The 15,206-nt window shown below is 39.4% G+C and overlaps 1 protein-coding gene across 6 annotated transcripts in view; it reads right to left on the bottom strand.

Moving 5' to 3' along the window:
- MPPED1 (metallophosphoesterase domain containing 1) overlaps window positions 1-15,206 on the bottom strand; it is a 95,712-nt gene that overhangs the window by 63,227 nt on the left and 17,279 nt on the right. For 5 of the 6 annotated variants that reach the window (XM_034442022.3, XM_034442028.3, XM_034442023.3 and 2 more), the window contains exons 3-5: window positions 13,794-14,056; window positions 9,164-9,345; window positions 1,122-1,347 (exon numbers count right to left, since the gene is read on the bottom strand). In XM_034442022.3, the coding sequence (XP_034297913.1) occupies window positions 1,122-1,347; window positions 9,164-9,345; window positions 13,794-13,945 (560 nt within the window). In that variant the 5' untranslated portion in view covers window positions 13,946-14,056. The remainder of the gene's footprint in view (window positions 1-1,121; window positions 1,348-9,163; window positions 9,346-13,793; window positions 14,057-15,206) is intronic. The other variant, XM_034442029.3, reaches the window with a different exon arrangement.

Here is a 15,206-nt window from a genome sequence, read left to right as displayed (position 1 = left end):
TTAGCCAAAATGTGTAAATAATATCAGCATCTTTTTCACTATCACTAATGACACCTACAAAGAATTCATTTAGAACCACTCTTGAGGATAGTGGGAGAGGATGTAAATCTCTGACATAAATTCCTTCACCCAGTTATAGCGATAAAAGGATATAGTAGCTTTATCCTGTCTTTGCTTCCATAGCTAATAACCATTCTAGGAATGGATCTTCATCAAGGAATGGTTGCAGGCAGAAAGTTTAACCCGTCTTCCTTCCATTGAAATCAAGAAGACATTGTAATATTGGAAGATGAAATGCACACATAGCAAATATCTCGACTACTTTTGCCTAGGGGCATGATTAATAACATCCCATGCTTATGCCACAATACATCTCTTTTTGTTTACCATAATATGGCTTAATGTGCCATTGACTTCATATGGACTGAATTCCACGTAAACTCTTGGAATCAAACATTTTTAAAAGTGAGAAGCACAATCTGATTCAAGGAAGTATTATATGTAGTATTGAATCATTGGCATCTCTCATTACTCATCGCAGCACTTTCAGTACTGTTAACAGATTATATGTTAACTTTGGTCTAAATTAACAACTCTAGAGTTTCTACCTGGAATTGGCTATGGTTTAAATTTGGGACTTTTAATTACATTCTACCTGTGAACTTTAGTTAATCTCTCTTTTCTTCAATGAACTAATGAAATGGCCATCAATTAAACACTCCTTTATTAGTTAATGGATTTTAACTAATTTTAATTGATTAGCCTTTTTGTCTGGAGAGAAAACAATTTCTCTGAAGTTCGAAGCATACTTTGAGATGAAATACAAATTACATAACACGGCATCATCACTTCAAAAGGGACACATTTGTGTATGTGAAAGAAGGAAAAACAACTTTTGAAAAATGGACTTGCCATCTGCAATTAACTATCTCTATGTGTGTCTTTGCTTGATTCACCAGAGGCATCATTTCAGTTAATTAAAAGTGTTTGAATCCATTACTTTACCAATCAATATATTACATTCTACAGTGTGGCGAATGCCATTGCTGTTGTATAACCAATTAAAATACAAACAGGACATTTCTTCATTCATCAACATTATCAAGCTTTTAAATGCTTACCATGGAGAACCATATATCCTGAAGCCTCTGACTGTTACTTCTGAATCCTGCAGGTATATGCAGTTCGTTAAGAGAGACTGCACATTTTCATAACTTTCTGGCTTCAATTTTGATACTGAGGGAAAATAATAAAAGTCCTGCTTGATTAAGTCTGCCATGAACTCTTGATCGAATGTCAGCTCATGATTACCTGCTATCACAATCTTGTATTCGTATGGTAGGCTACCTAAAAAGAAGAAAAATAGACATTTGTTCAGTGTTGCATTCATGTGTGTGTGTGTTTTTTTTTTTTTAATGACATAAAACCATGCCAAGCTTTCCAATGCGCTGTGTGGTAGAATAAGAACTTCCAGAATAGGCATTTTATCCAGCCAGGAAATTCTAAGAACTCTGACTTCAATTCATTTATTCTGAATTGTGCTGAAGATGTATCTGGACACTCCGAAGAAAGACTAAAGATGAAACACGCCATTCTTAGAATTAGGATTGCACTGGTGAAGTTAGGCAACTGTTTTGCATTTATACCTTGCTTTTTCTCTCAAGAACTCACAGTGAATTATGTTGGAATCCCCCTTCAGTTTATCCTTGAGCATGAGTGGCCTTAAATAACTTTAGGGCTGAGTCAGAAAAAACCTGGGTCTTCCTCATTCATGCCTCATGATGAGGCATGAATGAGGCATGAATGAATTTAATTTGACCTCTCATACAATGAGCCAAGCAGAGGTGGGTTCTACTTACCTTTGCTATCTGTTCGCAATGGGATCGCGCTTCTGAAGCGCTTCTGCGCATGCGCAGATCGGTGATGATGACATCCAGGGCAGTAGGCGGGGCCTCCTGCCGGTTTTACTACCGGTTCTTGCGAACCGGTCCGAACTGGGGACAACCCACCATTGGAGCCAAGCTAAAGTTATTGGGGTATATTTTTAAATACATGATCAACCTACTTCACCTGCATGTTGGCACCACTCTTATTCAAATTCTGTATCAACATGGTGGGCCATCTCCTCGACACAAACGTCCACTTTCCAACTCTTGTTGGAAGTCACATCTCTATTCTACTCAATGCAGAGGTTGGCGTAACACTTTCAAGGGTATCTACTAGCCTTAAAACAGCACTGGGAGAACTAAGGGTTTACTGCAATGAAGACCTGCTAGAACTCAATAATCAGAAAACTAAAATCATGGCATTGCTAAAAGGCCCAAGAGCCACTCCTGTAGCATAAATGGCCCCATGAGTGAGCAGGGCTCCCGTTTCAAATCTATGGGATTAGTTCTTCAGTCTGCTACCAGCAGGAAACCCCATGGGGACAACATTGCTGAAAATTCAAAGAGGAGAACTCATCTGGCATCTTTAAATTCCTCAAGACAGGATGTGAGTGTTACAAACATGCAGCATTTTCAAATTATTTGAAGACAAGCCAATCGTACAACTTCTTTGTGGTGTTCATCTGGGCCTCTTCCCCAATTTTGCGCAATTAGAACTTGTCCAATCCAAATTTCTAAGATCGGCCCTTCAATCCTCAAAATATATTGCTAATGACACCCTGAGCACCGGAGACAGGCCTCATGAACATGGAAGCTAGAGTGTGGATGAGCCGCAGTGGCACAGTGGTTAGAATGCAGTACTGCAGGCTACTTCTGCTGACTGCCAGCTACTTGCAATTTGGCAGTTCGAATCTCACCAGGCTCAAGGTTGACTCAACCTTCCACCCTTCCAAGGTGGGTAACATGAGGACCCAAATTGTTGGGGGCAATATGCTGACTCTGTAAACCGCTTAGAGAAGGCTGTAAAGTCCTGTGAAGCAGTATATAAGTCTAAATGCTATTGGTATTGGTATCATACTCAACCACTAGCTCAAACTATCTCTTTTTCCCATTACCATCTCCCAACTATGATGAAAGATTTTCAGTCTACATACAAGAAGGCCCCGGCAACTAAAACCTTATCCTTGGACTTCTCTCCAAGTCTCCTACTCGGCATGGGATATGATCAGATCAAAGCACTCAGCGTATCAAACACAGAGTGCCAACTGGATCTAGCTAGATTCCCAATCTTTATTGCCAGAGAATCAAACAGGTACTCTCATAGGTACCCTATGGTGAATTTAACTAATTTCAAAGTAACCTAACCATCAGCAGACCTTAGCACTCTCATGCCCTTCCCTCATCTTAGAGACAATGCCTTCGTGATTTTAGAAACAATAAAACATGTACTCCTCCAGTGACTGTATTGTACAGACTTTCAAAATAGCCTCATCTCACAATTACTGCATAAATATCCAGGGCACACCGGATAATTATATCATAAATTTAAATATTGAAATGAATTAAAGATGCTTTGCAGCAAATGTGTTCTTGGCTGCAAATCATCACGTTCCTTTTCAGATACACTGAAATTAGTTGTGTACTTTTTAAACTTCCAACATCCCACAGTTTTTCACATATATCTAGGATGCAGGTTTTGAGCTACTATTCTTAAATCTCTGACATATGTAAAGAAACGTGCTAAGTTTATGTTCATAACTTTATCCCCATTGTTATTTCTAAATATTCTTCAGCCATCTAAGATACCCATCCATCAAACATAACAACTTCAAGCTAGCTGGTGTTATTGCTTCAGTGACTGTGTTTATGTAGGTTATTTAAATAAATTCCTCTAAACACACAGTTGCTGTACATTTATTATAGTGGCAGCTGCAATCAATATGGTGGTCACAGATATGTCAGGTTTATCAATTAACAACTCTGGTTCTGATGAGTTTGCAAAATTGTTCTCCTAGTCCAGTGTTTCTCAACCTTTGTAGCTTGAAGATGGGTGGACTTCAACTCCCAGAATCCCCCAGCCAGCAGCAGTGACTTGGAAAGTTTCCTTTTAACATGGAGAATCATGGGATTAATTCCCCTTACCAAAATATTTAGCCACAATTTTTCAAACAAGCAAATGTTAATAGTCTTTGTGCAGTTAATTTTTTATCATGATTTTTATCATTGTTTTTACATTATGTTTTGTTCTTTCTTTCTTTGCATCTGTTTGTCACTTAGCACCTTTCTCAATCTGGCTGAATAGAAAAGATGAATACTAATGAAGAATCACTACTTCATTCTTAATTATAATTATAATTCTACAGAGGAATTATTGAGTCTGTCATCTGCACCTCTGTAACTGTCTGGTTTGGCTCTGCAACCCAACAAGACAGACACAGACTTCAGAGGATAGTTAGAACTGCAGAAAAAACAATTGCTACCAACCTGCCTTCCATTGAGGACCTGTATACTGCACGAGTCAAAAAGTGGGCTGTGAAAATATCTACAGACCCCTCACATCCTGGACATAAATTGTTTCAACTTCTACCCTCAAAACGATGCTACAGGGCACTGCACACCAGAACAATAAGACACAAGGACAGTTTTTTCCTGAATGCCATCATTCTGCTGAACAACTAATTCCCACAACACTGTCAAATTAACTACTAAGATTGTATTACTATTCTTCTTCTCATCCTTACTAGTACGTATCTCTTCCCACTTATGGCTATATCCATGTGGCTTGTATCTTTACAACTTATATTGTTTTTATTGTTTCCTAGTAGGATTTGATTGCTTATTAGTATCTATGACTATCACTAAGTGTTGTATCTTATGATTCTTGATGAATATATTTTATTTTTTCTTTATCATATGCACAGTGATGGATTGCTACCGGTTCTCCCCGGTTCTTACGAACCAGTAGTGGAAATTTTGAGTAGTTCGGAGAACCGGTAAATACCACCTCTGCCTGGCCCCGCCCCCAATCTATTCGCTGCCTTCCAAGTCCCAGCTGATCGGCCAGAAGGAAAAAATCAGGGCTCACTTGACAAAGAAGAAGGAAAAAAAAAAACAAGACACCGTAGCTTTAAATTGAGAAGCCAAGAAGCCTCTCAACTGATCGGCTAGAACCAATCTGTTCCTTGTAAACCGCTCGGTGGTGGTAGATTGGCAATTGAGGCCAAGCTGCCTGAAAGCAGTTTCCGATGCTCTCGGTGGTGGCAGAGCGGCAAAAAACTGTTTAAATTCTTGCCACAGCGCTTCAAAGGGCCGCCCTACAGCTGATCAGCAGTAAAAGGCAGTGTGGTGGTAGACCAGTGCGCTCCAAAAACAAATAGGTAGACCGGTACGGCTCTGCAAGCAGTTAAAAGCCTGGTAGCATTTAATATGAGCATGACTGAGTCATTTTTCAGGGGATTTATTCTAAGCATGGCTAGTGTGATTCTATCTAGTATACTGATGGGAAAATATAAGAATCCATTTTACTGTATGTAAAATGCTTAAAATCCAAGTTAGTATTTTAAAATACTTTTGATAGAAGCTGTGACCACATTTTTTTCCTTTTTTAAAAATAAATATATTTATAATAAATATATTATGTTTTATCAATAGGAATAAAATACAAACAGAAAAATAAAACAGAAAAAACATTCATTCAACAGTAACAACAACAAAAAAGAAGAAAAAATGTGTACATAAAAGGAAAAAAAGAAAAAAAATGACCCAAACATCAAACATTAAATATCCAACATTAAAAAAACCCATCCTTCCTGGATGCTGGGAAAAGAAAAAACCCTGATAAATTTTCCTCCCCTTGCATAATGGATCTGTAAATAATTATAAACTTTCTCATCCTTATTTAGCAAGAAAAATATATATACAAATATTTCAGATGAGGAGGTCTCTATCTAATAGTCGAATCGGACCAACATCTAATATATGTTAAAAAAAATAAAAAAATTAAAAAAAAATAAAAAGCAGTCAATGGGCTATGGCTGAATTTTCATCACATCCAATAGATGTCAACAAATTAGCCTGAGGATGGAAATGCAGGGATGAAATTTATGGGGACCCCCATAAAACGTCCTACCTATCAATGACTACTTCAACTTCAACCACAACAATACACGAGCACACAATAGATACAAGTTTAAGGTAAACTGCTCCAAACTCAATTGCAGAAAATTCGACTTCGACTTCGAATGGTCAATGCCTGGATTGCACTACCTGACTCTTTGGTTTCTCCCCCAAACCCCCACAACTTTAACCTTAGACTGTCTACTGTTGACCTCATCCCATTCCCAAGAGGTCTGTAAGGGGCATGCATAAGCGCACCAACGTGCCTACCATCCCTGTCCTACTGTCCCCATTTATTTGTATCCATTTCATATATTCATAATCATGTTTATACTTATATCTGTAATCTTATATATGCTTGACAAAATAAATAAATAAATAAAAAAGAAATAAATTTCTACAGTCTTCTGTGCTTTTTTCCTTCACTCATTTTCCATGGCTGACTCAGCCTGCTATCAAATCATTTTGAGGATGTAAATAAATGGCTGGCATGAATCACTTCCCCTTGTTTTGCTTTGAGGAACAGTGAAACTTTTATCAAAAACTTAAAAGTTTAAGTAATTTTTCTAAACGTTGTATTTAAAGAATAACATTATTTGTCAAACAATGGTTTTTCTTTCTACAGGCAAAGTCAGTTCAAGGATAAAAATGCTTCTTTTATGTCGGTGGATTGAAATGAGAGTTGTGAGAGGAAGCAGTATTCTAAATAACTATCAATACAGATAGTTCTTGACCTAAGAGCACAACTGGGAACAACATTTCTGTTGTAAGCAAGGCGGCTGTTTAGTGAATCATGCCCAATTTTATTACTTTTTTTTTTTTTGCCACAAAGTGAATCACCGCAGTTGTTAATGAATTGTAAGGTCATTGAATGAATCCTGTTTCCTCCATTGATCTTGCTTGTGGCTCGGAAGGTAACAAATCAGTGGTGGGATTCAGCCGGTTCTTTCCGGATCGCACGAACCGGTAGCAGCGACAGCGGGAGGCTCCACCCACCTGACCTGACATAACGGACGCTTACTGCGCATGTGCAGAAGGCCATGTGCATGCGCAGACGAGGCGCATCTGCTCACATTTGCGAACTGGTAGGGAAGGTAAGTGAATCCCACTGCTGTAACAAATGGAGATCATATGACCCCAGGATACTGCAACCGTCATAAATATATGCTGGTTGCCAAGGACCCAATTTTTGATCACATGACTGTGGAGATGCTGTACAAGAAACGGTTGTAAGTCAAGGACTAACTGTAAACAACTGCATGGATGAACGAACGTGCTTATCTCAAGTATAAAAAGCAGAATCAATTCCTCGAGCACTGAGCAGCAGATTCAATGACAAAATATTTATTGTTTTTTTTTAAACTGGTCTCTTATAATCTGCACAACTTCCACATACTGTATATTCCTAAATCCTTATCTATTGATTCCTTCCTGCTGAAAAAGATATTTAATTAAGTGGGGGAATTTAAAAATAAATGCCACATTAACTTCACTAAGCCATAAATGCAAGCTTCTTACGGCAGAATTGTTTCACTTTTCACCAAGCATTTTGTTGAACAGATTTTAGTATTCTATGAGCGAAGTGGCAATCATATAAGTGCCCACTTAAAGCTTTCCTTTCCTCATTTCAGTCTTTTAAAATACTGCAGTGAGTGATACACTAAAGATAATATCATTGCTGAGATTGCATTTTAAGCATCTCATTGACAGTTCTATGTTTAAACAGTTGGCTAGAGTCTGGGAAATTTACATTAACACTGGAAATGAATACACCTTCTTCCTTAAGCCGTCTTTAAATTATTGTATCTGAGCATTGCTAACACATAAAAGCGAGCAATTAAATAAAAATGTAAAGCACGAAATGGATTTTTCTATGCCCATATATCTATATAAACAGAATAGAAAGAGGTACACACATCTTAGAGAGATAATTGCCTGTGCTAAAAGGGGACTTCTGTACCAAAGACAATTTACCTGAACAATCTCACTAAAATCTCTAGAATTTCTTTCCAAATGCCTGTGATTAAGACTGCAACTTTCCAAATTTCACTGTGATAAATGAAGAATTTGCTAAGAAAATAGTATCTGTAAATGCACCCATTGTAATTTGTGGGATGACTGCGTATTCTAAGTCTGTGTGGGAGCTGATGGGTGGAGGGGAGGATGAATTCTGTCACTCAAATTGGGGTTCGGTGTAGTTGCCTGCTTCAAAATCATCCGCACCATCCCCATCAATCTGACAAATAGAAATGGTTGGATGTTATACAAAAGCTCAGATAGCAGTTCTTCATCTGATCATTTTCAAGAATGTTTCTCTAGTTAGATTACAGGTCAGCAACCCGTGGCTCTGGAGCCGCATGTGGCTCTTTCATCCCTCTGCTCCGGCTCCCTGTCGCCAGTCAGCTCCGCAATTGATAGGGCTTTCGGTTAGGACAAGGTAGAGGAAAAAGGATGCCACGCTAGGAGGAGACTCTATGGTGGGGGGAACCGGACTTCCGGTTGGCTCCAGAATTGAATGGGGGGCTCCCAGTTAGGACCTTTGTGGCTCTTTGAGTGTTTAAGGTTGCCGACCCCTGAGTTAGATACTATAGGAATGATCCCTTAAAATACAGTTTGCCTACAGATTCCTTTTTATACCACTGCTTCTTCCAGCCTCAATCCTAGAGTCTACCAGATTATCTGAGCTCTGTTATTCCACTTGCTCCATCTGAGGAATCTTCTAAATGAGAATAAACTTGTTAATTGTAAACTGGAAGACATGGTGGTTAAATAGATATATATCTGACTTGAAAATTGTACTCAAAAGTGCTCATCAATCATCTACAGCAAGGGTGTCGAACTCAAGGCCTGCAGGCCGGATCGGGCCCATGGGGTGCTTAGATCTGGCCTGTGGGGCTGCCCTGGAAACAGCAAAGGACTGGCTCGCAGTGCCTCTGCCAGTAAAAATGAAGCTCGGGGAAGCCTGCAGAGGGCTGGAGGAAGCCATCGTGGGCGATGAGTGACGCCGAGCTGGCCATGTCCCCCCGCCCCCCTGAGGTCAAACACAACCCTGATGCGGCTCTCAATGAAATTGAGTTTGACACCCCTGATCTACAAGGTACCTGAAAGAAGGCATCAAGGGATTGAACAAGTGGAACAGTCTTTCATAACATGATACTTACCTAACCATTCATTGAATTTTTTAACTTCACTAGGAAGTCCCAGTTCAGTGAAATCACCAGCGTGAATTAAAACATCTCCATATGGCATTTGAATTGGATCTGTTCTGGAGTGAGTATCAGACACGCAAACAAAACGGGTGTATCCTGGAGGTCTGGGAGCATCATGTGGAACAGGATCTACCCTACGTATAAAGTTTGAGACACAAATATAGATGTTTTACGTTATATTCGCATATTGAGTTGATAGCCACAATATAAAGTATGTTTTCAGGGTATCTGAAAAACAAGTTAAATATTCAGCTTAGCCACACATATTTCAACTCCAAGTGTTTTCACCAATTCTTAGACAAAATAGCTATATTACAACTATGTTTAAACTTTTCCTAATGAAAGCAGATGTGGGCTTCATAAATTTTAGCAAGGGGTTCTCTGCCTGGTTGCTGGGTGGACGTCGCCATGGTGGGCATGGCCTAGTCAGCCTCCTGCACCACGGGAGGGGGGGCGTTTTTGCCCTCCCCAGGCTCCAGAGGCTTTCCTCGAGCCTTTGGGAGGGCAAAAATGGCCTCCCCAGGCTCCGGAGGCCCTCTAGTAGGCTTGTTTTTCACCCTCCCCGAGCCTCCACGCCTGCCCTGCACTTACCTGCATCCAAAACGGGCCTGGGAGGGGTGGGACGGGATGGGCAGGGCCAGCCAAGAGTGGGATTTGGGGGTTCTCTGAACTGCACAGAATCTTAGCTAGAGGTTCTCCTGAACTCCTGCGAACCCCCAGCAGTCCACCCCTGAATGAAAGGCACTTTTTGAGTTAGGTTTTACATCTAAAGAAGTTCATTTGCAGATTGCCTTTAAATATTTTAAATTTAAATAACAGTTTAAAAATACACATTGTGGCTTATGAGCAAAACTAGTTTTTCAAGGCAACATTTTGCAAGGTTTGACTGTCGTGTTTTTCATTAATACCGCATTATGCATCAAATGAAATCTCAGTACATGTTTAACCTGAAACTTAAGACAAAATAGTTTTTGACGTATACGTAAGATGTAACTAATTAGGAATTATACATTTTAAGTTACTGCACAGAATAATAAATTAGAATACTTTTCCTTAGAGACTTTCACGTTTCCTTGATAGAACAAAAACTGACAGTTTCATGATTCAGTGTAGAAGTCTCTCTCTGGAGTTTTGAAACCACACCCAGAAATCTACTGGAACTACATACTTCAGCCCAGTGGTGAAATGTAAAATTTGTTATTACCGGTTCTGTGGGCGTGGCTTGATGGGAGGAAATGTGACTGGGTGGCCGTGGCCAACTTTTTTTTTTTAACTTTTAAAACCATTTTTTACAACATCTTTGGCCGAAGAGGTTGTAAAAAAAAATGCTTTTAAAAGCCTCTGACGATCCCAGCTGAGTTGCCTGATCGTCAGAGCTTTTTTTTCTTTTAAAAACATTTTTTCTACAACCTCTTTGTCCAAAGAGTTTGTTAAAAAAAATGCTTTTAAAAGCCTCTGACGATCAGGCAACTCAGCTGGGATCGTCAGAGGCTTTTTTTTTCTTTTAAAAACATTTTTTCTACAACCTCTTCAGCCGAAGAGAGAAAATGCTTTTAAAAGCCTCTGACGATCCCAGCTAAGCTGCGCGATCATCAGAGGCTTTTTTATTTTTAAAAGCATTTTTTTGGCCGAAGAGGTTGTGGAAAAAATGCTTTTAAAAATAAAAAAGCCCCTGATGATTGTGCAGCTCAGAACGGCGGGTGGGGGGGGCAGGGATTTTTGCTACCGGTTCTCCGAACCACCCGCCGCCATCGCTACCAGATCGGGTGATCCGGTCCGAACCTGGAGCATTTCATCCCTGCTTCAGCCCCATAATTCTCTACTGTCCTTCTTCTGGCAAATAAAAGAGCAAAGTTGACAAACTTTCTCCAGTAATGTCCCAAACCAACAGTTTAAAGCTGTGTGGCAAGGTTTTCAGAGCTTTCTCTTTCTTTTGGAGATAAATCAATCTCACAAGTGATAAATAAAATCAAACATTTTTTTTCAAAAAAAAACAAAAACAAACTTCATGTAGGATACATGAAAACCAATTTACAAAAATGCAATATTTTCTGCAAATACAGTACAGGTCTGCTAGAATTTGAGACGTAGGTACGATCTCTTGTTTCCAAATTAGATTTCATCTTCAAACAAAGCAAAAAATAAATCTTATGGAAAACAGCCAGAAATTACCCAAAATGTTCTACAAGTACAAATAGTAACAGAGAATAAAGTTTATAACCAACGTACAGCAAAATAAATAAATGCAGATTCCTGGCTAAAAGCATTTTCCTATTTCTCAGTACTTGAGATTCAGTGGCAGATAATGGGCAATAAGAAACGTGGATACAAATCCATGGTTCAGTTTCAATTTCTAGAGAGTAGGCAAATAATGCTTTTGCTGGGTTAATTACTGTAGTTTGCATGTCACATACTATACTTTATACATGATTTCTGGGGGGAAGGGAAGGAACATTATTTAGTTGAAATTCATCAGAATTGTTTTCTATCTGAAAGAAAAAAAATTTGCTCATTTTTATTTCTTAGAAAATATTTAGTCTTATATTTAACTTTAACTTTATTAATAGTGTTCATTTTGAAGTTATGGTGCTTATTGTTACATCAAAAGTAAATCATCTTCGAGAGCAAATTACCTTTACAGACATTTTCATCTACCCAAAAATAAAAAATAAAACTTATTTTAATTGCATCTTACTATCCTGTTATTCATATTGGGTCTGAATTAAAATAAGCACTTTCACATTAATCCTCACATAATTTCATTAGCTCAGCCATTCTTTTGTTAGTGTTCAGATCGAGCCAAACAATAAATAAGACATTTTGTCCTAAAACAGATATCACATTAAAAAACAGAGAAAACTGACAGCAGAAAAAGACCCAGTGGCCATCGAGTCTGCTCTTTGAGTTTTTGTTTGTTTATTTGTTTTCTTTTCTTTTTAATTAATTTATTTTTTTAAATATTTTTTTTATTTTTGTTGGATGATAGACACCTAAGCATGTTTAAACTCAGAGACTGATGATTGACATACTACTGTATATACTCGAGTATAAGCCGACCTGAATATAAGCCGAGGCACCTAATTTTACCACAAAAAACTGGGAAAACTTATTGACTCAAGTATAAGCCTAGGGTGGGAAATGCAGCAGCTACTGGTAAATTTCAAAAGTAAAAATACAGCACACAGCACACAGAAGCAAGGAGGTTCTTGCCCAGTACGGCACGGACAACAAATAGGCTGCCGGCGTGCAGGAGAAAAGAAGAGCGGTGATATCAGCAGTTATCGGACCACCCACAGAGGCTGCGGGCGCCCGCAGATGAGCGGGAGAGATCGGAGAACACACGTACTGCACTGGAGAACAGGTAAGTGGGACCCTCATTTGAGTATAAACTGAGGGGGGCTTTTTCAGCATAAAAAATGTGCTGAAAAACTCGGCTTATACACGAGTATATACAGTATCTCTGCTGGAAGTTGGTTCCAAGCTTCCACTACTCTTTTTGTGAAAGAATACTTTCTAACGACTTTTGATCTACCCTCCTGTCAATTTGAGGTTATGCCCCCGTGGTCTTGATTTTTGCTTAATACGGAAAATCCTGCCTTCTAGAGCCTTATTCACACCCTTAATATATTTTAAAGTTTCAGTCATTCCCCCCTTTCTCTTCTGTCCAGTATGGTTACCCGGTATGGTTAGCAAATGTTGTTGCAATTTTACATGTACTTAAAACTCCGGTAACTGCCTGTTGCTACTTTATGACATGCTGTTCTGACCTAGGCTTCCTAAGACAGTAAAAAGCACATAATTAGTCCCCAAAACCCTCTTTTTATGTCAACGACTGTGAATTAGGTTCATTCCCAGCGCGTAATGAGTCACAAATAGTTTGTAAAGAGCCCGACAGAAGTCTGCCACAGTCCTTCGGGATAAGGCTGATAAGCATCCACCTTTACTTGACACGCTGCCAAAGATCTAATTGGCAATTAGTTATGCAAGGCCACACGGAGCACAGAGTCAAAACAGAGCTTCAGAATTTAAACCAATCAGAACAAACAAAGTTGCTTCCTGCAAAGGGTCATGTGCCTTTGCTCCTCCTTTATGTCTTATGGGAGGGGCCAATCATCTCCAAGCCCTACTCCCGAGTCATCCCTTTTGTCTTAACTGTTTTTGCCTTCTGGCAGTTCTGCGCATGCACGCACTGGGAACAGGCTCCCCCTGTTCCTCTGCCTCGCTGATGTCTGACTCTAGAAATTCTGGAGGAAGCACATAACTCCCAGGTGGCCCTGGCCCTCTCTGTCTCTGATGCAGATCCGTGGTCCGAGCCCTCCCCAGACTCCAGGACTGGCCCATGTTCCTCCCCAACCTCCTCACTGTCCGACTCTGTTGCCAGCTCCGCAGGCTGCCGGCAGACCACAGCATACATGTGTACCCAAAGAGTTATCCTTTGCTTTTATTCATAGAAATATTTATTTCACCTAGGAATTATTCTCAAGGGTTATGGAGTGGCGACTGCTCCATGACATATCACATTGACACAGTAATAACCATTTAGTAATCCGTGATACGGCATCAGCTGAATGGTAGGACTTACATTTGTACATGTGGGGGTTGGAAACGTCCCTGATTAATGTTGTAGAAAGTGAAGGCCTGTGTTGGATTGGAGCTGTACTCATCTACTTCGATTATGAGTCGACTGTGTTGATGCCTTCTAGCAGTCATGATGTGTGATTGGGCAAATGCCATGCTTGCTCTCTGCAGCAATCCTCCTCTTTCACAGAATCATCTCTCCATATTGGCTGAAAACATCCCCTGGTTTCTCTCTAGCTTAATCATATAAGTGTCCCTTTCTGGATTCTGAAAATATAAAATCAGACGGAAAACAATGATACTGGATACAAGTGTTTGATCATTCACATGCTTGGGATACATCTTATTTATTTGCTGTCACAAATTTATGAGAGGAAGATAAAGGCTAATAGCTGAAGTATCTCATTACAAATAGTTCCAGTTCAGCAAATTGAGGAATATTATCTAGATCAGGGGTGTCAAACTCACGGCATCATGGCAGCGTCACGTGATGTATCGTGACTTTTTCCCTCTTCACTAAACCGGGTGTAGGCGTGGCCAGCGCATGACGCATCCGGCCTGCAGACCGCAAATTTGACACCCCTGATCTAGATGCAAGGAAGAAAACAAACAAATTAAAGAAGACGTGCTAAATAGGGCCAAGGTCCCCAACCACCAGTCCATGGACTGACACTGGTCTACAGCATGCTAGAAACTGGTCTGTGCAAACAAGCGAAGCCCCATCCGCGGGATACAGGCAGCACATGAAACCACACCCCCTCAGGTCCATGGAAATACCTATTTCCACGGAACCGGTCCCTGGTGCCCACAAGGTTGGGGGGGGGCGCTGGAATAGGGCATCACTTCTAGAAAATGTATGTCATTGTTTTGCAAACACAAATAATTTTATTTTCTTCTGCCCTTCATGTATTAGAAAATGTTCACATTATTATTCCAACTGTCTATGACTATGTACTAAAAGTTTGTGTTTCAAAAGATCTATATTATACCTTTTTTTCTGTATTTTATTGATCATGATAAATCCATGAATTATCTGAAATGGCTAGAACCATTAAAACGTTAGTCAAATTCAGATAATAAAATATCAGAAGTATATTTGCCTTTCATGATTTTCCCTAAAAATTAATAAGTTGAATATATTATTCAGCATATTATTTCTATCACCCAAATGTCACTTAAATGATGCCTATCCACATTTCATTTTGTTGAAATGATATTAATTTTTGAAACTGTTTCTATAGGTCAACAATCAACTCACAATTATTTTAGCTTTCTAAAAATCAACACAATTGCATATTCTCCAGCAATCTTTGTCTCTCAGGCAAGCCATCCCATTTGTATACTTCACAGATTCTTTTATTACTTTATTTATCAAACTTTAAACTTGGAGAGATTTTCAATGAAATAGTGCAAATTC

Source organism: Pantherophis guttatus, chromosome 7, assembly GCF_059756535.1.
Source record: "Pantherophis guttatus breed Tessera chromosome 7, ASM5975653v1, whole genome shotgun sequence".
NCBI classification, from domain to species: Eukaryota; Metazoa; Chordata; class Lepidosauria; order Squamata; family Colubridae; genus Pantherophis; species Pantherophis guttatus.
This window is presented reverse-complemented; position numbering and strand designations above follow the sequence as displayed.